Raw genomic sequence first — 26275 nt, 5'->3', positions numbered from 1 at the left:
GTGGAGAGTAAAGAACACCTGTAAAAATGTCAGATACCCTGTCCACCCACCTCTGCATTCCCCCTCTCATTCAGAGCGGATGGAAAGGTGCTGTTCCTGCCAGCTCTGCTACCGGTAATACCAATGGGGAACATATGACACCTCCAGAAGTGGCATCCGAACTGCTGTGGCCATGCCTGTGCATTTACGGCAATACCTCTTTACGTACAATAGCGGCCTTACACAGAAAACTCAAACCGTCCATGATGTGCTGGAAAAAATATATATCTATGGCTAGGATATTTCTAATGTGGATAATAAAAGTGTGCCAACTCCAGGGGATATTTTCTATATCCAGCTGTCATATTGGTACTTCCACAGTACCAGTCATGACTCCCTGGCAGGAAAATTCAAAGAGGGACAGGCAGGACTTCACTAGTGTATTGTCTTTTACACAGCCACATTAATGAGAAGGCCTTCTAATAAACTCTAACACAAAACCTAAGTCACTTTGCTCGAGTTTGAAAAGGGAGGTTGCCTTAAGTTAAAGGAGTGACAAGTGTTAATAAATCAAGATAATGATTTTACGCTTATTGATGGAAAATGTGAGTTAAATAAAATAAATACAACTGCAAAACATAATTAAGCTTAATAGCAGCAGGATTGATAACTATCATTCTGCGGTTGCTTATATTCATATATTTTCTATATAAATTATGTATTTTACAAAAACGTGTTTCCTAATTTGTCCCATTGCATTTTTAGGTCGAGCCTGGGCAGCGCAATCGCTGCTCTGTGAGCCATGCTGTATTGGAATATGTACTTGAAGCCCCACCCACTCTACACCCATATAGGTCATTGACTTGTGTCACTGTCCTTCGTAAATGCTGGCTTCTGATTCGTTATTAGGCTTGTCTTCATTTGTAACCTCCCAAGAGTACTATTCCTTTTACTTCGGTTGTTACACAGTACGTCTTCTTTAAGCACTATTTTCTTTAATGAGTTTCTCTTACTGCAGGAGGGTCAAGCATTTGGAATGCAATAGGTCTCGCATTTGCGAGACTTTAAGCTATTGGCATTGTAAATGACAATGCCTTTTATTTATGTTTTAAAAACTAAAACATAAATAAAAGGCATGGTCTTTTACAATGCCAATAGCTCAAACTTAAATGCGAGACCTATTGCATTGCAGATGCTTGTTCATTCTGGAGCACTGTGTGGCTGTCATGTCTTCTACTTTGAGAAAGGCTACAACAGGCTCTTTACTACTAAACCAGTCATTAAGAAAAGGAATATAGGCCATTGGGCTGCAGTAGCACAGGGAGCTATGATAGCATTCCTGTTACAGATATGGTGTAGTGAATCCATTAATAAGCAATATGCATGGAAGGGATCTTGAGTGACACGTCAAGTACCTCTCGTTACCTAGAGGACCACCGAGTCAAATGCTGCTTGGTAATAGAGTGGACACACACTTGCTTCTATGGCCATCGTTTGAGTTTTACGCTCGATTTTCTCAATCGTCATCATACATTTCTAAACTATGTCCTGTGGGTCATATAGGTCATTTTATACTATCTTGTAAAATACAATAGGACATTTTTTTCTTCTGGGCCTTATATCTCCACTGTTCAAGCTTTAATGACCTTTCATGTGGATGGTGTAAACACATGTCCTAATATGGGTAATTCCACTTGGTGGCAAGTTCATGATAACCTTCTAAATAAAACTCAAATCTTCACTGAATGCCCTGGAACTGTACGTGTTCTTGCAGTAGCTCAGCTCTTACACCAGGTAACATACCTCAACCAAAGGTGATGCAGGGTGAGCTGGTGAGAAGATTACCATGTGCCACCGCCATTCAAAGATAACTACAACATCCTCTCAACCTTTGTGGAAGTCAATGCAGCTAAGAAACAGACAATATTCAAACTTTTTTCTGCTGTGATGTCTGAACTGACTGACTGAAGGTATTTATAAAGTGCACTACTGCCGAGGCGTCTTGGCGCTGGGTAATGTGATTAAACATAATGGCCGGCATGCATAGGGTTGGGAGAAAAGCCATGTTTTAGTTTCCTTCCTGAAGACAGATCTATTTGGTAACATTCTCAAGTGTGTCGGCAATAAGTTCCAAAGTTTGGATGCCAGGAAAGAGAAGCATTTTCTTCTGCACCATACTCTCTTTATCTTAGGGAGTTGTACAAGGCCAAGGGTGGCCGACCTTAAAGACCGTGATGGTACTTAACGGGAAAACAAGGATTGCACATACTCAGCCCCACCACCAAACAAGGCTTTATGCACCAGGCATAGCGTCTTAAAGTCGACACGTTGTCGGACTGGGAGCCAGTGAAGTTGTTTTATACTGTTCGATGTGGGTGATGTTTAGGTAATTTGAGCAAGACTCTAGCTGCAGCATTCTGGATTGACTGAAGTTTGGCATATTGAGCAGCACCTGCTCCGAAATATAGAGCGTTACAATAGTCAATTCTAGACAGAATCGTGGCTACTGCCACCGTTTTCCTCAAAGAAAAGGGGATGAATGGGAGAATCTTCCTCAGGCCTTTGAACATAAACAAACAAGCAGATGAAGCTTGATTAATATGAAAGGCCCAGGTGAGGTCTTTGTCAAACGTAAAACCGAGGTTCCTGGCTTTGTTGACCGAAACGGGACAGGTACCGGCTGCAGTAGGCCACCAGAGATGATTCCAAATCGAGACTCTGACCAAACTCTAGGACCTCAGTTTTATCAGTGTTCAACTTTAGAAAGTTAGAATTCATCCAGGTCATCAGGGCAGAAGTGCAATTGCAATTGCAAAATTCGGCTGCCGAGGCATCCACTGATTGAGTTAGAGACACTATAAGCTGCGTGTCATCAGCATATGACACCAGCGTGAAGCTGTAGCTCTTTATTAGTCTAGCCAGGGGAGCTACATAAATATTAAAAAGTGTGGGGGACAGGGAGTGTAAACTCCTCAGACCAATATCCATCCCAGAAAATCACTTGTTCCCTTGTTATTAAAACTTTTTTCTGATGTGATGTCTGAACTGACTAAAGCGCATCCAACAGATAATGGTATCGTGCTAGAAGAAACACTGATCACAATATTAACATTGTTTTATTTATTTTTATTTAATATATATGCATACAAGATATATAGACAGTGCAAGCATTTAGACAATCATTTTTTTCAATTCAAGCAATTCCTCCTCTATAGTGCTCATAATGTCAGTATACTTAGTTTTATTAAAAATTAATTTCCATTTAATCAATTTTAATAAAACAATTCGTTAGGTTAGATGTGATTAAAAACAATTCCAGTAGGTTATATTTAATTAAAAACAATGTTTTCTTTCCATAAAAATATTTCCATATAACACAATGCTAACACAATCTAACACATTAAAACATACAATGTGAGATGCAACAGACTCCAACCGGTGTATAAATGTACAGCCTCTTCCACAAGGCAGTCAAAGATGTTCAGAGCCCCTTAGAAATGAGAACCCAAATGTAAAATGCTCTCTCCAAGAGTTTTAACTAAAAGGCGGTCCTGTATTCAGCAATTGTGACAGATCCATTCCATCACATCCTGGTGATGAAAGACCTTTAGTCATCCTCTGTTGAGAAAACAAGGCTCAATACAAATCCAGATTAACATTTGGAATGTTGTCTTATTGTCACATAAAGGATAACAGACATGGATGGTGCTGCAGACAAATCCACATATAAAACACATCCACACCACAGACCAGCATGAGCCAAATCTCTGTACAGCAGTTGATGGGGGATTTCATTTTAGTATCTCGTGCAAAACTCTGTCTGTGGCATGTCTTAAATGTTGTCCTAGATCTCTTATTTTTTGTTCTTTACATTTTATTTGGAATTGGTGCCCTTCATTATTAATAAATTCTATACAGATTAACTGTTAGTCATAACGCGTGGTAACGCTGGTGTATGTGAGGTGATAAAATAGAAAAAAATCTGAATATTATTGAAAACCACAGAAGGATTGTTGCACTAAACTGCTCCCTACACATTGGAATGAATTAATATCCCTGGATTTGTCTAAGATCACATGTTCACCAGTGCGTTGAACCCAAACAGCATGTAGACATAAGATGTGGGCTGGTGGCTGGAATGTTGACTCTGGGTCTAGAATCCCTGGGTTTCTCATCACAGTTCACAAACCTCTTCCTAGACCTGGCACTCTTTGAGGCTTTCTTCGCTCATCTAACAACTTTTCAATATTACTTAGAACCAGCATTCGTGCCAATGTATTAAGAAATATATAAAACAAATAGACATTTGCATTACTCTCAAGAACACAACTCCACACTGTCATTCAACTTCAAACTACATCAAATATTATTATGTACTGTAAGAAAACGCCCCTTGGCACTGCCACCACCCTGTCACCTGGGTGGTACACAATAGTGCCAATTGAACACCGCTGAATGTGTTACCCTTACCACAGAAAGACATATTTTAGCGGAGCAGCACTAAAGAAGCTGGAAAGGAACACCTGCTGCCAAGATTAAAGGATTTACATAGCCACATTACAATTATATACCCTAAATCAAGGTTACATATGAAATGATTATCTTCGTGACTGAGGACATGAATATGCAATCCACAGGTCCTCCTAATAAGCATCCACTGCTCACACGAGGAACGGAAAGCATAAGTCAGTAATGGAGAAGTAGTTGGTGAAATAAGTCAACCGCAGAACTTATATTTTCTCAGGAGAAGGTGTCCTCAGCAGAAGCGCAGGAAGGGTATAGAAGAAGTGTTGGTCTCTTTCGCCGGAGTCCAGGATGAGACCACTGGAGGTTTATGTTCATGGGACAATCGGATGCAGGATTACATGGCATCTATATGACAGAATTTGTGCTGGATATTGCACTTTTAAGGAATGAGGTTGCAGTCTCAGAGCTGAAAAGAGAGAAGCAGATCACATCAGCCCTCCATGCAAAATTACTTTTGCCACAATGAGAATGTACTGTTTTGGGTTCCAATTGCTGCACAGAACCATTTACTGATTCAAATGAGACCTCTCTTAGTAAAATGTTAATAAAGTATCCTCATTATAGCCCACTGTACATTCCTAAGACCTCTAAGTCTTTATTTTGTCTCCATACCCCAGACTGGGGACAAGTGAGTACCTTTCTGTGGCACAGGTGGAACATTCTTCCCCAGGTTTCCTTTGCCTGCCCTCCTCCTGACCATGCTCCCTTTTACTCCTACCGTCCCCTTCTGCCTCTTAAATTCTTCCCTTGAATAGACTTCCTCTTTGGAGGTTATTAGAGCCTGCAAGGATGGTCTCCTAAACCATGGATTCAGGATATACATGAAAGGACATCCTTACACAAGGCCCAATGAGAATTTGTTTAAGAATGTCCATAAACTTACACACAATCACTTCTTAGAGGACACCACCTTTACTTCTAAAATAAATTATCCCTTAATGCATGTGAGTATCATGAAAACAATATTGTATAGCTTCCATAATCTACTAAAAATAGAAAATCTGCTGCTGTAGTTTCAACTCCATTAAAATGTGTTCATGCAACATAGCGTGCTTTCCTTCGAAGCCTTATCGGCATCTAAATTATTTTTCACACAATGGACATGATACTAGCCACATATTCATGCCGATAGTTACAAATACTATCGAGATTTCCTCCCACCACCTTTGCCCTTATTGCAGTGTGTTGATGCCCCGGTTACTGGTCCACTGCTCTGGCATCTCCCCCCGCTCCCCACCAATACCACTCCAGACCAGAGCCGCAGACATCAATAAGTGTCCCCTTCACCTCAATTCATGCAGCCTAGGTTATGGCAACAGATCCTCTCCTCCTGCCCCTCTGTTAATTGACAAAAAGTTTTAACTTATTATGAAGCTGATCCTGACTGCAGTCACAGAAACGGGCTGTTCGAGTCTCACCATTTCACAGATTTCTTATTTCTATGCTTCCTAAGGAAAGATAAAACAAGCATTGGTATAGCCAAAAGGTCTCGCCTTTGGGACCTTATAAGTGTTTAGCCATGCACCACTTGATGTTGTTGCACCAACGATATCATGCTGCATAACTAAATACTTATAAGGTCCCAAAAGCGAGACCTATTGGCTATGACAATGCTTTTTCTTAACGGCATCTGTAGTCAGCACCCTTCTTTGTTAAACACTGAAAAGGTCTACAATAGTGGAGCCGGTGTCATTGGGGCCTCTGTAAAGACTCTTGTTCCCTGTATACATCCATCCCCCAGTAGAGATGGGGTGACTGCTAAGATTTTATCATGGAGGAGGTTAAAGGAGATAGCCTTAATGTCCTTGTTCTCTGCAGTAGGCACTCACTCTTTTGCCAGCAGAATGTATTTTGACCAACTTGAAATGATGAAAGACGATCTGTCCATTTATTAGCCCACCCCTTCCCCCCGGCACCATCAACGTTTTCATTGTGTTTTTCCCACTTTCCCTGTACATACCAGTCGACGCTGTATCAAACTCTGTAAATAAACGATGTTGAAAAGGTCGGCATTCAAACCCATGACCTGCAGTGCAGGGTGTTCAAAAAAGGCATGATGTGGAACCATAACTAGGACACGCTGGTAGCTGGCAACCCTGACTTTCAGCAGCGGGGGCGGCCGTGCTCCAAAGTAAAACTTCGGGTCCCTATTTATTTCTTTACCACAAATTTAGCACTGCGCCCATCTCTGTCTTCCATTTTCTGTCTCTGACGTTATCGCTCTCTTTGGAGTGCAGCTGTGTAGCATAATATATGCCTATTAAGAAGGGGGTCTCAATTACCATATATCCCTTTGGGCATGGAATAAACTGACTATGAACTGTAACCCTCAAAAGAATACAATGCTGGCGACTCTGAAGTCCCAAAAACTGCCACACATGTCTTTTATAAGTAATGGCACAAAGCACCCATTGCTGAGCAGCAAGGCTCTGGCAACAGAGCTAGCAGAAACACAGCTGTAAATAACAGGGGGCCATATATACACAGAGGGCAGCTGGAATCAAGGGTTACGAGGATCGAAAATGGATAGGGTTTACACGATCATGGCGCATGGACAGATAAGGAATTAGTAGGGTGCACCTATTAAGGAGGGTGATATCTTGTTTCTCATATAGATCGACTGGTGCAGTTTCTAAGCGCTGTAATCAATCAAGACACTTTTTGTAGCGCGCTACTCACCCGGAAGGGTCTCAAGGCGCTTGGGGGAAGGGGTCCGCTACTGCTCGAACAGCCAGGTCTTGAGTTGTCTCCTGAAGGCGAGGTGGTCCTGGGTCAGCCGAAGGTGGATGTGGAGGGAGTTCCATGTCTTGGCCGCCAGGTAGGAGAAGGATCTGCCTCCGGCGGTGGCCCTTCGGATGCGTGGTACGGTGGCGAGGGCGAGGCTAGCAGACCGTAGCTGGCGGGTGGGCGTGTGGAAGGTCAGGCGGTCGTTGAGGTACTTAGGGCCCAGGTCGTGAAGAGACTTGTGTGCGTGGGTGAGGAGCCTGAAGGTGATCCTCTTGTTGACGGGGAGCCAGTGCAGGTCCCTCAGGTGGCCGGAGATGTGGCTGCGTCGGGGGATGTCCAGGATGAGTCGGGCAGAGGCGTTCTGGATGCGTTGGAGTCTTTTCTGTAGCTTGGCTGTGGTTCCGGCGTAGAGGGTGTTTCCGTAGTCCAGTCGGCTGGTGACGAGGGCCTGGGTGACCGTCTTCCTGGTTTCGGTCGGGATCCATCGGAAGATCTTGCGGAGCATGCGGAGGGTGTGAAAGCATGAAGAGGAGACAGCGTTGACTTGTCGGGTCATCGAGAGGGAGGAGTCCAGGATGAAGCAACTGTTCTTACTATTGCTCAGCTTAATTTAATAGTAGTGAATTTATCAATCTGGAAGGATGGAAGGCTGAATCGGCCATGCCACGACTTGGATTCGTGATCTGCAGTTCACAGTATATGTTAGCATTGAGCACTAACGCAATTGACGGGCAGTGTGGGCCTGGTACTGCGGTGACTTGGGACAGAGAACTGATAGTGTAGAAAAGAGTTCTGGGGTTAGTGAATGGAATTCACGATTTGCCTACGATCACATCATAGGGTCAAGTGGAAAGCCGGGATATGAGACCAAGTGGTTTGAAGCGCTACATCTTCCTTTTTAGTCAAAACGCCCTACCCTTCTGAGAGCCAGCGGGCAGCTGACTGACTTTCTTCATACATCCATGAATCATAAATCTCCATAACTACAAATCAATAGAAAAAGATGCATAATCATCGTCAGTTCAGCCAGTGTTTTTTTTAATTTGTTCCCATTCTTAAATTCAGATGGGGAAAAGCATTTGCAAACGAGGAAGAGGCCGCCTCCAAATAAGGGATTTCTGAAGTCAGGAGGAACAGCAGAGCCCAGGGATGAAGCAGCCAAGTGGCGTCCAGCGGCAGCGCGGCTGCTGCAGCCATAATTTAGGAAGAACATATCTTGAACATTCTCCTGGGAAGTGAAAACGCGCAGGCCATTAAAGATGTCAGAATGAATGGAAAATTAACGTCGAGGCCAAGTTTACCTGGCTATTCCAGGAGTGAGGATGCGACCCCGCAGACTAGGTGAAGGCAGGACAGGCTGCTAATTACAAGGTGACCGCTAATTAGATACTTCATCCGAGCTGGTTTCTTTAATTGGCATGCAAAGCCACCCAGTTTGTTGTGAGTGGGATTTCTGGGGCGGAAAAGGGCTTTCTGACTCGCTGAGGTGCTGTTCGACCCCTAATAGAGCTTTCCCTTAGACGAACTGCCTGCACCTGGCTCGCTCCTTTGTTTTCCCGTCTGAAGCATCTTGAATGTGAGCTGAGGCTGTGTAGAAAGTGTGTCCCTGCAGTAAAGACCAGTAACTCGACACCTGCAGAGTGAAAACGAAGGAAGATCAAGGCTCGCCCGGGCATCCCTGCCCGAAGACATCTTGTTTTTGCATACATAGTGCTTGCTGCCAGTGGCAAGCCGCTTTGGAGACGTGTTAATAAAAAGTAATTACTTTTTATTGACTCTGGTTTTTAGCAACTAAGAGGTCGGTCATTGCACTGCTATTGATTTCATGTGTTGCTATTCCTGTAGTCAGAGAAACTTTTTTTGCTGACCGTAGAAGGAGAAAATGCTTGAGCCAGTTTTTACTCCTATTATGAACATGTCGTGGCAATGCTCTTGAAAGCAAGTTCTGGTATTATACCGCTGGACAGCACTACTCTCTTCACTGCTTATAGAAGGAGGGCCTTGGAAGGATCAAAGGCAGAGTCAGTCCATATCAGAATCTGTGAAAGGCAGATTTCATATTTTTTCTGCAATGATGTAACTCTGAGATCTCTTATGCAATTCGGAATGAGGATTTTCTCTATAATTGTTAGAGCTCTGTAGACCGCCGCAGCGCTGCACACGTAACATGTAGAGTACGTGTCCAACCAGCAATGCGTCTAAGCACTACTGAAAGGTAAAGATGTATATTGACACAAATGCCAATGGTGTTGACGTCAGCTACGGAGGCATGGCATGCTGAGAACCCGTCAGAATTCTAGCTGTGAGTATTGGGTTCAGGCACAAGTCTCAGCAGTAGGCGCTTTAATCAACTGAGCCACCACACTCAAGGGTGTGGAAGACAGGAGAAAACCCTACAGTGCCAGTATGTGTTACTTAACCAGGAGATGCATCTACCTATATAACGTTTGGAACAATATCTTCAAACCAGCTACCATGTATTTTATTTTTAGCTCATGCATAGCGCTGAGACGCTTAATGATAGCTCACATCTCCATGTGCTCTAATATAGCACTACTGTGCCGCCTCGTAGCACTCTGAGACATCAACGTGCTGAGATGCTAAACAAGCCTGCGAGTGGTGCGTGCGCTGTAAGGAATGCAGCTGCCATCGTGCCTGCTGCTGCATGCAAGAGTGAAACCTGATCCAGAACAGGTGGCACCCTGCACGCTCCCGAGACCCCTAGGCCATGGGAGTGAAAGTTTTGAGGAAAGGCGGGACATGCACCCTCGTTGGCCATTTGAGTGCTTTCAATTAATGACAGCCACACGCAAAGGCCAATGGGATGTGTGGGAGGAGGCACAGCCACACAGAGAAGGCTCTTGGAAATCTGAAGTGATTCCAAGAGCCCTCTCCTAGGTCAGCGCATGCGCGCTGCCCTAGGCTTGACCTAAAAAGAAATGACATTTTTCAATGATATGATATTTTAGCAATTGATTGGCTGTCATCAGCTAATCACAATCTTCTGAATAGCATTTACACTCCTCTGTACCTGCCCCTTAATCCCATCATGTACTTCTCCATATCTGCGAAGGTAAGGTGGGTGGGGCAGCAGTCTAGTTCGTGGGTTGCTGTGAGAGCACAGGCTGATTTCTCATCTGTAGTAGGAAGACGTGGATCACCAGAATGTATGGATTCCTGTCCTGTTCATCTTCTTTGGAATGAAAACAGAATCATTCAACACTACTGGTGACACCATAAGCCTGATGACTTAACCTCACGATTGTAAGGACATTTCAGAAGGGGGACTTCACGAATGGATTTTAGTTCAAATAGGTACAAGAAGACCAGTACCCCTCCACAGGATGCCACCATGCTTAAGGGGACGGAAGCAGCACCTTTCTACCATACTATAAGATTAATTTAAGGTAGAGTCTATATCTGTTCACAACACTCCTGAATCAAGAGCACAGGACCAACAATTAATGGTTACTGTACAACTACATGCTAACAGGAAGCAATGTTTACTTCTTGGTCTTTCAATCAACAAAACAGTGCATTGTGGGAATTGCAATCTTGGTTATTTTTAACTAAACTAATCAGATTAATATAATAATTTGCAAAATTAATTCCAGTTATTGGAAAACTTGTGTTGTGACATGGTTCCACCTCGGACCATAAGGGCAGCAATTTTACCAGTGGTAAAACAGACATGTAATATTTTAGAGGTCAACCCCTTCATTTCTCTAAAGGAATTGTGCTATTTCCAAAAGAGACAGTACCCATACGTATCGCCATCCTTATTATTTTGAATTAGAAAGCACCGTCTATGTTTTATGGGAGTGCAGTATTACCGAAAGGGGTGATACAGACAATGCCCAGTAGAGCTTTGAGGCAACTAGGGGACAACCTCCTCGCTTTAAATTATACTATTTTCTTTTAGTCCATCTCCCACTAGACTACTCCTACTAAATTAGATGTTGTAGATGCATAAGTCTACAGAATTTAAAATATCAGTTTTTAATAATTTCCAGATCAATGCTTACATTTTAGGTGAATGGAATAAAGCGATATCTAACCCTTTTGTGAAAAAGCCTTCAATGATGCAAACAGGAATATTATTAGTCCTTGTCTCCTTTTCCAGGTTTCTGCTAAACTTTAGGAAGAGTATTTTTTTAACAAGTAAACTTTACGAAGAGTAGTTTTCTAACAGGTAAACTTTAGAAAAAGTAGTTGTCTTACAGGTAAACTTTAGAAAGAGAAGCTTTTTAACTGGTAAACTTTAGAAAGGGTAGTTTTCTTACAGGTAAACTTTTGGAAGAGTAGTTTTTTAACAGGTACAGTTTTGGAAGATTCCATTTCTAGGCACAAGACTTCGCAGAAAAACATGGTTTGCTCAATTCTTTTCAAGCGGATTTTGGATTAGGCAAAATCACTAATCTGTAGATCTGTCTGAGGATGATGACATCCAACGTGAGTGAACGATTAAGCTATCAGAGCTTTTAGACTTATTAGCTGGCCTCAACGGCTCACATCAATATTGCAGGTAGAGACAGTCATTTGGCTTCAAGGTTCAGGATAATACGTTTTCAAACAAGCTTCAACCTGGATTTCGGGATAAGCTTTTTCGGATCCTAGAACTATTTGGTGTTAGCACATTTCTGTCGAGGTTCTATCCTATTTATTTCAGAGGGAGAATTTTGTTCAGTGTGCACAAGACATTTTTGTTCCACATGTATATGACATTTTGGTTTATACTAGTAAATTGAGCAATTGAACTGCTGTTGTAATATTCAGGACTGCGGCAGCTAAAAGAGGCAGATCATGCTACAATTTGAAGTTGTTCCTGTTTCCTGCCTGGCATCAGTAATATTGTCTACCAAGGTTTCATGATTCTGTAAACCATTAATTTTGGGTTCTGGCTAATGGTATTAAAGTTAAAAACATATACACAGCGTTTTGCTAATGACCTCCGAGTGTTGCCACTCCCCCCAAATGTCGATGCAGCGCGCGCAATGTAATTTGTTTTATTTATTTATTTACTTAACTCCATTTGGCCGTATGCCGTAGTTTCCTACCCCCCACCCTGCCCTTCCCCTCCCCCGCCCCACCATCCAGCAGCACTCCCTCGAGGAGGCGCTACTGAACTTGACATGCCAGTCAATCCATTTCCACGCTCTGATTTCACCTTTTGCTTTGTTTGCAAACCCTTACCTCCTGTGGCAGCACCGAGTGATGCCAACAGCTACCAGAACTGCCAGAGCTGCCAGAGCTGCCAGAGCTGCGAGGACACAGCCAGCAATGACACCGGGGTTCACAGTAGATGCCTCTGTAGGAAAGGAAAGAAAGTAAGTAGGAAACACTTTCAAAAGTTTCACAACAGTAGCAAATAAGTAGCATTGAACGAGGAATTCAGGATAGTTTAAAGTGCTAGAAAAATGCCCTATTTTCATAAAGGCACAGACGCAAATATTAGGCATTTTGAAAATTCGAGCAACAAAGAATGCGCACAAAACTAGTGTCTGTACAAGAGTTAGGAAGGCCTAGCAGTAGATTCATAACAGACACAACCAGCCCTTCTGAGCCCCTGATTTGTACAAAAGCACTCTGAGACCTCTTAATGCCACCAGGCTGCTCCTGTTTCTGGCATCTTGCTAGAGTACAAGTATTTACTTCAGAAGAGTGGCCAGAAGGAACACAGAAAGATTCAAAATACTGATCAAAAAAAGATGAAAAGTAAGACGTATATTCAAGAAGCAGAATGGCTGGCTTCGGCCAGTGGTGTTTACTCATCTCTTTCAGGAGACACATTAAATGCCATAATGTAAATTAAAAAGAATCTCAGCCAGAGGGGAATATTCTAGTTGGGGAATCTGCTGTGTCACATCCATGTCTGCAACTTCAACTGCTAACCCTTTTATCCCACAACTTCACCATGGCCCTATTACGTATAGGGCGCACTTTCCCTGATTGCACCCAGCGCACCCTAAAACAGGTGCGTCTGGTGCAAACAGGGAAAGTTTGCTCTATTACATAGAATGTGCTGTCCCCAGGGCAGCCGTGAATTCACGCTAACCTGTGGCCAGCGCATTCAGGTGAAAAAACGGAGCAGCTGCTCCGTGTTTCACTGTGCAGGTGGCAACACACCTGCATTTTTACAAGTGATTAGAGATCCCCTTCCAGGCAGGTGCGGTGAGTGAGATAACCCGCCTGCAAGGGGATGTCTGAGGGGTCCATAGGACTCCCCTTTTCCCCTCCAGAGGGCTGCTATCAGGGGTACAGTCTAAGGCACAATCTTTAGGTCAGTGTGCTCCCTGACAGCTTCTTTGCCTTTGCACCCGCGTCTAGAATTCGGTGTGTGCACAGAGGCTAGGGGATCCCCTCATTTGCATGGGCCACACCCCCAAGCAAACGAAAGAATGCCTTCTTGAGGAAGTGCTGGTGCTGTATGGGTGCCAGCACTTTCAGTATTACAGAAAGGGCCGCAAAAGTATCTGCAGCTTCTGTAATACCAAAGTGCCCCAGGGGGCGCTGAGTGGGCGCAAATGGCCCCATATATGGTGCTCAGCTAGATGGCAAGTACTGGGAGCGGAGACAAAAGGTACAAGATGTCTAGGAACTAAGGGCCAGATTTACTAAGGACTTGTTTTGCCTCGCGCTAGGACAACTTAAGTCATAAATGGAATGGTGAGCATATATACTAATAGTGTACTAATAGTTCACACAATGCAGCAAAGCAAGTAGCTGCACAGCGCTGTGAGAGAACCGAACAGCACCATTTATCCCAAGATATGCCGCTGTTTAACTCCCAGTATGTAGTGGCGCACTTGTGGCTGCCTAGCGCTAGCGCAGACACCACTGCACAATGGTCAAAGGATTCCTGCATTACGGACAATTGTTTTTGTGCAAGAAGGGCTCCTCTCTAGAGCAAAAACAACCCTTCGAGGCATATTCTTCTTTCTACGTATTCGGCAAAATTCAGCACTCTTGAAAAGAGGAATTAACAAGAAAACAGGTCGTTGGAAAATGTACTCCATCAGCAAGATCAAACCGAAGAAGCCCAGCCGAAGGAATTGCATTAGTGTTGTAAGCTTTCTACATCATTTCCAAGTTGGAGGAACCTGCACAGCTTGCAACCTTTTTAAGCACTTTATTAATGGGCACATATATACACAACAGCATCTTCAGAGTTGGTATCCAGCTATTTGAGAAATTTGACAAGCCTGGCACTGAGAGAGCGGCAGGAGCGATGATGGCCAACTCTTTCCCATCCATGAAGCTTCCATTTCCCTTCCTGGCCACACCCACTCAGCCCTCAGGGACAAGATGGACATGGTGTGGTAAAATGCTTATGCGCCAGGCAGTAGTGACAAATGACCGCATGCTAGTTGATGGAAAGGAAAACCAACTAACCGCTAGCAGCTGCCAGCGAATAGGAGAGTGAAAGCCAGCAGCTGGCCGGGGACCAGAGATGGCGAGGCAAAGTTCAACAGCTACTAAAGAGGAGGTTGAGTGGCATGAAGCCACCAGTATGCATGCGGCATACCACATTCAGAGGCCACAGAGTCCCTGGGAGTCCTTCTGCCCTCTCAGCCACATAGGTCATTACAGGGCCACCAGGGATGAGTCGCAAGGCTGAGCTTGCACCAACAGTCTGTTTATATGAAGACTTGAGCACTTCATACATCCAGATAATTTGCTGCCAATATTCAATGAATTACATTTAGTTAACTCTCATTGCTAACTTCACTGATTAGCCCAATCATTAGATCACTGTTAACCTGCCTGTTGGACAGGGCACTCTTCCCGGAGGTATGAAAAGAGAAAGTGAGAGCCTGTGCCAGCCCCGGCTGCCTCTGTATTTCTGACTTGTATGTAGAGCAAAGGCCATACAGAACATCAGATCTCATTTGCTCCTTTTGCCGCCACTCGGGGAGGGGAACTACCAGCGCAAAAGGAGGGCAAGAGCACAGGAGTTAATAAGGCAGTGAGCACCAAGGGTGAAACGGCTGTCAGAGTTGAATGATCGCTCCCCCACCGCCGACCCACTCTCCCCGCTACTTCAATCAGGACAGCTCAGCCGTATTCTCCCTGCACCTTGTCCACCCTAACAAACTGGGCTACTTAGCGGCTCAAGGCCACCAACTAACAATTGCTATTTATTTCTGGAAGCGGGAAACAAAGATGCCGTGCATGGCGGGAATCCGCACCGCAGTCACTTGCAAGGAATGTCTACTCCAAAGGAATAAAGTGCTGAGTTTCTACAACATAACATAACTATACACTCAGCTGTGCACCAATAATGTCCCTCCATCAACCTATCTTCAAAAGTACATATGAAAGGGTAAGTGTGTGATTTAGGTAAATTCCAGGTAACTCTTGGGAGTATATGGTCTACCCTTAGTACATTTTTAACAATTCACTTGGTTCATATGTGTGAGAAACTAAAAACAAAATATGTATTGATGATTTAGTAAAGAACAGACACAAAAATACATAACTGTTCATTTGCAAACTTCTATTTAATCTCCGTGAGCCTGTCTGCTCACAAACTCACCATCTCCTGTGTGCGCTGTTGGCTCGGTTTTGGTAGTCACTGAAAATCAGGAACAGACAGACAAAGTTTCAGGTCAGAGTTATCACAAAATGTGAACACCTTAGGGCATAGAATGAAAATCAAGGGAAACGCTACTACATGGTAAACTGGGAGAAATGACGTAGATGTGTACTTGAGCAGATGTACAACGACAGTAAAAAGTGCCACTGGCCTTCAACACGTCTTTACAGCATCCTGTTTAATCCGACTGCCTGACTTCATTTTTATAGCGAATTAAAATAACTATATCTTCTCTAGGCACTGTTTCTTACACAACGTGACAAGTAGAAGTTTAAGAGGAGTTGCTTTTCAAGACTAAAGAAAATAACGTGATTTAAAATGGAAAGGTATAAACAATTCCTCATATTAGAACACTGATAGGAGTTTTTGCCACCTGGATAACCAACAGACATTGGAGGGAGCCAAGGGAACATGGCCAATTATATCTAAACATTTTTGCTAGCTAGATTATAATCGTCATGAGAATACTAAGGTGGCAGGTAGGTTAAAGAGGTAAACAGGAATAGAAAGAGGACTGATCATTCTCTGTCCTCTCACATCCCTCCTCAGGGAAAGCGAAAGAGGACTGCTCAAAATGTGTCTGGGACTATAAAATGAGGACCGCTTGAACCTCTGTAGCTGCCATCTTGGCATTGTTTTTAAATCGGTTCTAGCACTCCTATTGTTCTAATGCTCTGGACCTTTACTACATCGTACGCCCTTAGAGGGGGCGACGCATTGTGGCATTATTGCGCACTCTTTAGGTAAGCCTAGCTCATAGGGCAGACCTTTTTGGGGACTTCGACCTACCATATACCTCACTACTATCAACAGACCCCTGGACGAGAGTATGCACACTCTCCCCAACATGGCAGGACCTGGCCTGACTCCCACGGGCGACAACTCCTACACCGTTACCTATCCTCCCAACCTCTCCAAAACTGCCGCTAAATCCTTCAAACACTCCATCCTGAAAAGGCACCCTGAGACCCTAGTGTCCGACCTTCGCTCTAGCGCGGACAAGGGCGCAATTATTAATGACCTTATCTTCTATTCCAGGAGAACGTCTCTCTGGCGCAAAACATTCTCGAATCTCCTCAACGTACATAAAACTAGGAACATTCCACACGGCAACAAACTCACAATCGCACCATGCGCAAACCTGCGTGCTGACCTCACCATCACCTTAAACAAAAATGGCATCATACTGATCCAAGCTCCACCTTAAGACTTCAACAAATTCGCGGACCTCTTCTCTCTCCTTAAAAAATATATGCATGACCCCCCCCTCATCCTCGCTCCCCCCTCACCTTCCCCCGCCTAATCCTCCAAGGGAACATAGCCTCTCTCCATCCATCCATGACCGGGCTCCCAACATAGGTCGACAGAGCCCCCCTACTATGCATCCAGCGCTTACCAACTGCGACGTGCCCCTACCCCTGACCTCCAATCTACATTCCCATCCCTCTCCTATGGATACTGATACCCCCCCCCCCCTTGGCCCAACCCTCTAGACGTCCTAGCCCGTCTACCAGGCCACCAGCACAAGCCACCAGAAGTCTCCCCAAACCTTCAACCTCAAATCCTCCCTACCGCGGAGATATTGAAACTCATGACTCTGACCGATCTAGCTTCATTACGAGGCCTATTGCACACTCCACCAGTTCCGTCCTCATAAGATCGGCCCCCAACTCGCAAGAGCACCCCTCTTTTAGGGATTTGGACACTCTCCATCGCAAAGCTACCGAATTAACCTTAAGCATCCACAATTCCATTACGGACCTAACGAACCTCCTGCACTTCACCGAGCTCTCTATCTCGAATATCAGGCTCTCGCAGAACTCTACCCCCCCCACTTCCTCCTTCGAGCCCCTTCTCCACCCATTCCCGCTAACTGAGACACCTGCGCCCTCGCAGACAGCCCTGCCACCTTGCAGAGGAAGAAGTACTGGCCCTCCTACAAACCTACAAACCTACCCCTGCAACGACTAGTCCTCTGGAGCTCGGAGGAAGAATTTGTGGACCTCCTCGTTAGCTATGAAACCTCTTGCCCCCCTGACCCAAGGAAAGAACAACCTATACACACAAGCAACCCCGACAGATCCGCTACTCTCAGCAACAGAGGGGTAGTCAACAGTAACCTAGCGCTAGTCCCAACCTCTGCCCCTAATCACGACATGCATCCCGTCCCCCCTTTATTCGATCTCCGTATCAACTGCGCCTCTGCGGTAAAGCATGCCTCTGATATCGCCAATCTCATCCTGAACCTAAACACGGACTTAGCAATCTTGACTGAATCCTGGCTAAATGAATCTTCTCCGCCCTGCCTAGACCTTCTAGTCCCACCAAACTATCACATCGTAAGGCTGGACAGGCAATCAGAAAAAAAGGGGGAGGCATTGCCTGCATCTACCGCTCCAACCTTCTTATCACTGAACTTCGGGCCGAACCTACAGACTCGTGCGAATATCTTGCTCTCTCCATCTGCAGCAACACCACCCTTCAGTGCAGACTGCACATCTTTTACCTCCCCCCCAGGCAAGAATGACACCTTCACAGACTACCTAATGGAAATTATCACAGCCAAGGCCTCCCATAACTCCAATGACATTTTCTTTGGCGACTTCAACTTGCACTGGAACGACTGAGGACCTGCAGGTCAACGCCATCAGAGACTTCTTGGCCGACCAAGCCCTTACCCAAGCCGGCTCTCTCCCTACTCACTCGAAAGGCGCCATTCTAGACTGGATCACCAAGCAATCTGCGGTCAAACTCATCTCCATAGATCCTTGCGACTGGTCTGACCACCACGCTATCACCTTCCTTATGCCTGGCACTCACAAGACATGGACACCGCAACCGATGATCCCCAAAAGATGGATCAGAGACACCAAGAACCTTGACCACGAGAGATTGGCTGCCCATTGTGAAACTGACCTCCCCCCTCCTCCAAATCTCACCACGGTCGACAACCTCACTGTTAGAAGGTGGTTCTGATACTATGGGCCAACTGGATTTTTCGCTTTTTGAGCACCTAATTGTTGAGCTTTTACTGTGGGGGAGCCTCATAAGTGGGACTCACCCACAGTGAACTCAGGATGTAAGAGACTGCATGGGGATTTTACTGGTGTCCCCCTGGCTTGACTAGGCCGCTACGCAGCAGCTGGAGTATGGGGCACCGGGCTGGTTACATGTGGACACATGTGTACATGCATGTGCACACGTGTATGGGCTACGCAGGGGAGATTCCTAGCGTGCGCAGTCCAGGAGCAGCTACAAATTGAATGGTGTGGCAGGACTTATGCCGAATTGGGTGGTGACATGGAATAGGTTTTATACACTGGAAAGAAACATGTCAGGGAAAAGTCAGTGTGTTTTACTGTGTTTTCACTTCATTATTCCCCTATGAGGATGTGGGGCCCATGGCTAGAGTGACTTTCACAAGGCCTACAGATTCCAGCCGCGCACTAAAGTCCATTGTAGCGGATGTGAAAAGAAGTATTCTGCAGAGTCCAAAATCATATTTGTACTGCTTTTGGGGCATCCAGAAATGTCATATTTCTCTGAGCCCCTGGCTGGGGTCTGGCCCTGGCAGGTTAGATTAATGACATTTCTTCCCAGAGCGAAGATCTTCCCTCCAAGGGAAAGGAGATAGGTGGAGCTACAGGCCAATCCATCAACTGCTGTCTCTGGGTGTCATGAACCAGGCTGCACCAAGGAGGGAAGGCAGCTTGGGGGGAAGGGGCTTCCAAGACATGTGGCCAGAGACCCTGGACAACGCCATTTTGAACAAGTCCAGAGGCTGGACAAGGAGGCAGCAGGGGCAGGTAAGTGATGTGTCACTGTTTGATAGGACCAACAGAGACTTCCTGCCAGCCCCCTACTCAACTTTTAAAAAGTGCTTGGACAGGAAGAGAAGCTCTCTCTGGGGTGTGGTCTGCTGAGGCTGAAGGTGCTGGAGCCTGGCGCAATGGGCAGTTGGAAGGAGAGACCCCCTGACTGCCCCCAGGACCCTATCAGTACCAGAAGAAGAGCCCAGGACCGGTGTGCAGAAGCAGTGGCCTCTGCGCAGGGAGAAGAGAGGCCAAGGAGGAGAGCCAGGCGAAAGGCTGGCGCAGGGAGCCAGTGAAGACAGCTTCCTGCTGAATCCACCCTCTTGGAGACACGGAGGGCAAAGGAGAGTGCTCCCAGTGGCTGGGGGACACCACCAGGAGCAAGAAGACGTGAAAATGGGGCAGATCGGACCCCCAGGGGCTGAGACATGGCCCCCGGAAGGTAGGCGACCTTTGACCCCTAAGAAGACCGACGACGAAGCGCGTGGGGCTCCGCCGCCGGTCTCAAAGATGCCCCCAGGGTGGGTCAGGTCCCGGGGGCTGCCCCCAAGGAGAAGTAAAGACAGGGAGCGCCGTCACACTCCCCTTGAAGGTGCCCTGCAGGGGGCCAGGAGCCCACCCTGGCCCCCACTGAAGACGGAGGCGGGGGAGCGCCGTTGCGCCCCCCGCGAGGAGAGAAGCTGGGGAGCGCCATTGCGCTCCCCATGAAAATGCCCCCGTGGGGTGCCAGGAGCCCACCCTGGCCCCCGATGAAAATGGTGATGGGGCGTGCCGTCGCGCAACCCCGGCTGGAGGAGGAGGGGCCGGGGACCCCATCTTTGGGCCTCGAGGTGGCATAGTGAGGGGGAGCGCTGTTGCGTCCCTCCGAAGATGCCTGGGCCCCGAGTGTGGTGGAGGTGGGAGGGTAAGTACTGTCGCATTCGCCTGAAGACCCGCGGACAGATCAGAAGACTGCTGCCGGCTCCTGCGGCAGCACAAGAGGGTGCTGGCCAGGTGGGGAGCCGGTGGGGGCAGCCAGGGGTGGGCTCCCTGGGCTGCCCTCCACCAAGGACGGCGTGCGGGGGTCCCGGGTAGGACCAAGCCCCGCAGAACAAAGTATGCTGCGCTTGGGGCCCGGGTGGGACCGGGCCCCCAACCAGCGGCAGGAGCGGCCGGGGATGGGCCACATAACCCTCACCTGGGGGTCCGGGTGGGACCGGGCCCCCACCGAAGAGCAGAAGTGGTGCGAAGCGCCATAAAGTGGATTGCGGCTCTCCCCAGCACAGCGGGAGAGCCGCTGCTCTAATATTCATAAAGAGGAGCAGGAAGCGGTCCACAATGCCTTGCCAGGCAAATGGAAATTAATCGTTTTTGTGCTTAGTGGCCCCCAGAGGAGGCGATCACCCTCACTTGTGAAAAGGTGCAGGGAGGAGCTGCTGGAAACGCGCAGTACCACCCCCCAGCACGAAGAGAAAAGTCACCCTAAGTTTCCTGGGGATTTGAAAGGAATAACCCCTCAAGGGATCAGCCAACATTTTAACTTCTCTTGAGCTGGAACTTTCGTTCGACAGATGGAGGAGGGTTGAGAAGTGCATAATGGAGTGAAGGGCTGAGTAGGGGATGTCTAGAGAAAAGCATCCCCTGGAGGTGAAGAGATGTAATTGCACCAGAAATGCTTTTACTAATGTTGTTTCTTTTAGAGGAACTGAAGGTCACATGTGTAATGGGAAGTACTTGTGTGAGGTGATGTCATAAGCAAAGTGGGGTTAGGTTGCCAGACATTCCTCCTAGGGTGTCTGGCTGTATATGCGTAATCCTATGATTTTATCTGAGATGCCTTTAGGGGCTGTAATTGCATTGCATTCTAGTGATCCACAAATGTGATGAGTACTGTCATTCTAAAGTGTTGCTTAAACATGTAGTCTTGCTGCTGCGCTTCGGTGAAGATCCCAGACTGCTACCCTTAAGATATAGAGGTGCATACTTTATGGTCAGTAGGACATGCTCAGTCAGGGTTATATGTCACCAAGGCAAGGTTACCTATTTTAAATGCTTGTGAAGATAATGGCAGGGGGGGGGGGGTTGCCACTGGGATGGTGCTAGTGCCCCGGGGCTCTCGCCCCAGGCTATGTTCAACCAACTGCATTGGGGGCAAGATGATGTGCATACATGGGAGTGGTGGTACTAGACCCCACCCCCCCCCGCGGGAGGGGTGGAGATGTTATGCAATGTCACAAAGTAATTCCAACAGCTTATGTATATTTGTAAATTGGTGCATAGTATTGAGTAGTGTGTGTGTTTAATAAATGTACTCTTACTTTTATAAAACAAAGTACAGACTGGACAATCAATTATTGAGTGTTATTTGTGCGCACCTGCAAATGGCCATTACTAGCCCACACCACTTCCCTTGAGAAAGCCTCAGACTGCTCTGCAACGCTACCCTCTGAGAGTCAGGCGCTGCAATTGAGTGTTTGGTTCCCAGTCAAGGACAAATGTAGTCATGTAATTTGTGCAGGCCTCACAGATCCTGCCTCGTTTTCCAACACTCACTGAACATTATTCCACAACTATATCCAACATTGACGACCTTGCTCTGCTAAAACTAAAAAGAACCCAGATCAAAGACAATGAGAGGAGGTCCCTCCGGCAAACAGAACGGAACTGGAAAATGCACCCATCAGCAGCCCATCTTAAACTTCTCGGCCAGGCCAGAAACGCCTATAACAAGAAAATCCTCAACACTAAAAAAGATTTCTTCACAACAGAACTGGATAACGCCAAGAATAGACCTCGCAAATTATTCGAGTTGGTCAAACACCAATCCAACAAACTGGCTAAATCGTCCAAAGAAACCCCTATATCTCTAATCCCATGCAAGCAATTCTCCTCCTTCTGTGATAAAATCTCTGCCCAAGGAAAGGAACTCATACCTGCTACCTATTTCCAAACCCCGCCGGCTCTACCTCCTCACTCCACGCCGCCCTCCCAGACTTCCCTCAAAAACCAAGCACTCTGGACCAACATTAAAGTCTATGATGAACAAGCTGTCTCAAAAATACTATCCTCTTTAAAACCCAACAATCACTATAATGACCCTCTCCCTTCAAACTGCTTAGCCGCTGCCTCTCAGGCTATCATCCCTTATTGGACTGCAATAATCAACGCCTCCCTCTTACAGGAAACGATACCTGACTCTCTCAAAGCCGGCCAGGTTGTCCCCATTTTTAAAACACCTACGCTAGATTCTGCTTCTCCTGACAACTACAGACCTATCTCTAAAATCCCACTCCTACCTAAAGTGCTGGAAAAATGTGTACAACAGCAGTTGAGCCATCACATCACCAACTTCCACCTACTAGATGACTTGCAATCCGGATTCAGACATGGGCACAGCACTGAAACCACACTCCTCCACATTGTGGATGATGCCCTTCAAGCCCTTGACCAAGGCAAAACCTGTCTCCTGATCCTCCTGGACCTACCCTCGGCCTTTGACACTGTTAACCACGAAATTCTCCTTAACCGCCTCAATCTTAGGATGGGCCTAGATGGCACTGTTCTTGCTTGGTTTAGGTCCTTCCTCCAGAATCGCTCACAGAGAGTCCTGATCAACGGTAACCTGTCCGCTTCCTCTCCGATCACGGTGGGAGTCCCTCAAGGATCAACCTTGTCCCCTACCCTCTTCAATCTTTACCTTGAACCGCTCTCAGAGGTGCTGCGCACCGCCAATATCTCCTACTACATGTATGCCGACGATACACAGCTCTACATCAAAATCTCTTCTCCAGAGGACATTCGCTCCCTGAATGAGACCCTGAAGTTGACTGTTCACTGGCTCACTTCTAACCAGCTTAAACTCAACGCAAAAAAACGGAGTTCCTCTTAATTGCACCACCTAATGTCAATACAGACATTCAAGAATGGATCAAGGCTATCTCAGCGCTAAACTGCTCTCCTACCATTGTGGACTCTGCCAAATCCCTTGGAATTACCTTAGACAGCAACCTGAACATGCGTGGCCATATCAACGCGATGGCCAAAACTGCCAGATTTCACTTGAACTACCTAAGAAACCTGAAACCATTCCTCGACACCCCAGATCTAAAATCAGCAATACAGGCCCTAGTCATCTCTAGGCTAGAATATGGTTGCTCCACCCTCGCAGGCCTACCCAAGAGCTCTCTGGCCCCCTTGAAAGCCTGCCTCAACGCCGCCGCCAGACTTCTAACTGGCTCTAAGAAGTACGACCATATCTCACCCCATCTTAAAGCTCTGAACTGGCTCCCTCTTGAGGCCAGAATCCAATTCAAGCTGGCTTGAATCACCCACAAGGCTCTTTATTCCAAGTCACCTGCTTTTCTCGGCCAGAAACTCGTGATATCTGGAGGAGCCAGAAACTCCCGGTCCGCCAGAGACCTTCTGCTCCAACCAGCACGCTTCAGGAATAAAAGAACGTACAATCGGGCCTTCTCTGGGACTGCCCCTAGAATATGGAACTCACCCCCACCCGCCATCAGAAGAATACAGATTCTAGCTCACTTCAAAAAGGAGGCCAAAACTTTCCTAATGGGCAAATTCCTCTCCTAGCGCTCATGTTACAATCACCTCCGTAACCTGGCTTCGCCTATCGTTACGGCATTATCCCAGGGCCTTTTCTCCTTATGATACCCACCCTGCACTCCTGAACAGACCTCCCGGGTGTTGAGACTGCTTCTCTAGCTTAATGTATCGATTTGTTCCTACCACGAAATGTATTCGGATATTATGTTTGTTCTACCATATGCTGTATCCACCTGTCCCTATTCCTTTGACTTTTTTCCCCCCTATGTCCTTCTATCCCACCTGTTACTTCTGTAAAGTGCTCTGATACCCTCACGGGTCTGGTTCGCGCTCTATAAAACACTAAATAAATATTTTAACCAACCAATATGGCCTTTGCTATCTGTTGCTTTGGGCTTCAGTTGGATGAAGTTGAATGCCACTGGCGCAGGAATGATATGGGTCACTCAAAGCCCATTAAAGCGGCAATCAGGCAATTAAAAATGATGGGAGAAAAGTGACAAGAGGAAGCACTGGATGAATTGAAGGCTTCCTACACACTACGGTGACTATCCATTTGTCAAGAACTCATGGAGCCATCTCATCAGAGGATGAAGCACGAGGCCTAATGGAAGTGAAGATGTGAGCATGTTCTCTCCAACCATCCACAGGTCTGTCCAAGGATGGACAGAGTCAGTAGGTGGACATAAGGGGCAATATAGCAGCACTGTGCTTTGGTGAAAGATTGCAGTAAGGGGTGCAAGTACATTTAGGACAGTAACAACATCAATGACATCTAGTCAAGGATTCTCAGGAAGGCAATCAGGAACTAAAGAATCCTCTCAGTTCAGGATACAGACAGAACACGAACAGCAATACACTTCAAACTAATAATGAGCCTGGGCAAAGGCAATACAATGTGATACAACATTTAATACAACAATTAGGGAAACAGTGGAAATTTATTTCACATGTTAAAATACCTTTAAGATCCCAATTCAGTGGTGGGCCCGATCACATTTCTTTCTTAAAGTTCGTAATATTTACCTTGTAAAACCACTTATTGCTACATGCCGGATGTTTCCTCAATTTGTCTTCTTGTAGTAATACTTTACTTCAGTGTATTACCCTGGAGAAAACCCTTTTTGTTTTGTTATGGAGGGCCCACTATATGTGGGAGGGACACATGAGTTGACATATTTGCTGTTGGTTTTAGCAGTGGTGGGATTAAAAATGAAACAATCAGAGTTGCTAAGTGGGGGTTGTGGGTACTTAAAATTTTTTGCGATGAGTAGTGTAACTAGCGTATCATAGGCCCTAACACATATAAGGAATATGTCCCACCATGCACTTAATTTGAGTATTAAGAGACAGTCAGAATGGGGTGTAGAGGGCCTTACAACCTCGGGTCCTGATGGCAATGCAGTCGTGCACTACTGATATTTAAGCCCCTGGTTGCGGCAAGTGGGCTGGCTTTCGGGGCAGCAACTGAAGAACACAGGCAAGTTTTAATGATTAAAATGGGAGCACGGAGACCGGGAATGAAATAATTTGTGTGGCCCTGGTAGATGCACTGTGAGATGGCCATGTTATCAAGGGTGGAGACAAGCTGCTTAACTAGTAGTGTAAAATGCCCAGCGATCAGCAGGGGCTCACAGAATGCAGACCCTACTAACAGGTAAGAGCAGACATCTAAAGGCCTGGCACTTTCACCCAGGTGGCACGTGGAAGGAGGGTTGATATTATGATGCTGGTGTCAATTAAACCACTGTAAAAATGAGATGTTTGAGGAATACAAATCAGGAGGAAAGTAATGACGTACTGCCAAATAGGTTCCACTAACGAAAAAATTATTAATATTGTCGTTTTCTATAAGGCCAGAGGTTTCTATCGCGCGTATCAAGGAAAATGATGTATCGCAGTGTCCATCAAAGAGCAGAAGTGGGCAGAAGCAGAATGGCCACAACAAATCTGCTGGAGGTCCAGACCAGATGTGGACTGATGATTCGTAATCACCTCAAAAGGGCAACAGAGGCTATTAATGCATTAGAGTGGTCAAGTGGTATTTAGCAAAGGCAGTTAATTCTTTGAATGCGTGAGTGTAGAAGTGAGG

The 26275-nt window shown here is 46.1% G+C and overlaps 2 protein-coding genes across 9 annotated transcripts in view; one reads left to right on the top strand and one right to left on the bottom strand.

Moving 5' to 3' along the window:
- LOC146809185 (uncharacterized) overlaps positions 1–26275 on the top strand; it is a 432226-nt gene that overhangs the window by 222977 nt on the left and 182974 nt on the right. The gene's annotated exons all lie outside the window — the stretch shown is intronic.
- Positions 3091–26275, bottom strand: part of LOC146809186 (uncharacterized) — a 90570-nt gene continuing 67385 nt past the window's right edge. For both annotated transcript variants that reach the window (XM_085616010.1, XM_085616011.1), the window contains exons 6-8: positions 15770–15808; positions 12427–12541; positions 3091–4912 (exon numbers count right to left, since the gene is read on the bottom strand). In XM_085616010.1, the coding sequence (XP_085472136.1) occupies positions 4852–4912; positions 12427–12541; positions 15770–15808 (215 nt within the window). In that variant the 3' untranslated portion in view covers positions 3091–4851. The remainder of the gene's footprint in view (positions 4913–12426; positions 12542–15769; positions 15809–26275) is intronic.

Source organism: Triturus cristatus, chromosome 7 (genome assembly GCF_964204655.1).
Source record: "Triturus cristatus chromosome 7, aTriCri1.1, whole genome shotgun sequence".
In the NCBI taxonomy this organism is placed as follows: Eukaryota; Metazoa; Chordata; class Amphibia; order Caudata; family Salamandridae; genus Triturus; species Triturus cristatus.
The sequence above is the reverse complement of the archived record's forward strand: the minus strand, read 5'-3'. Positions and strand labels throughout refer to the sequence as shown.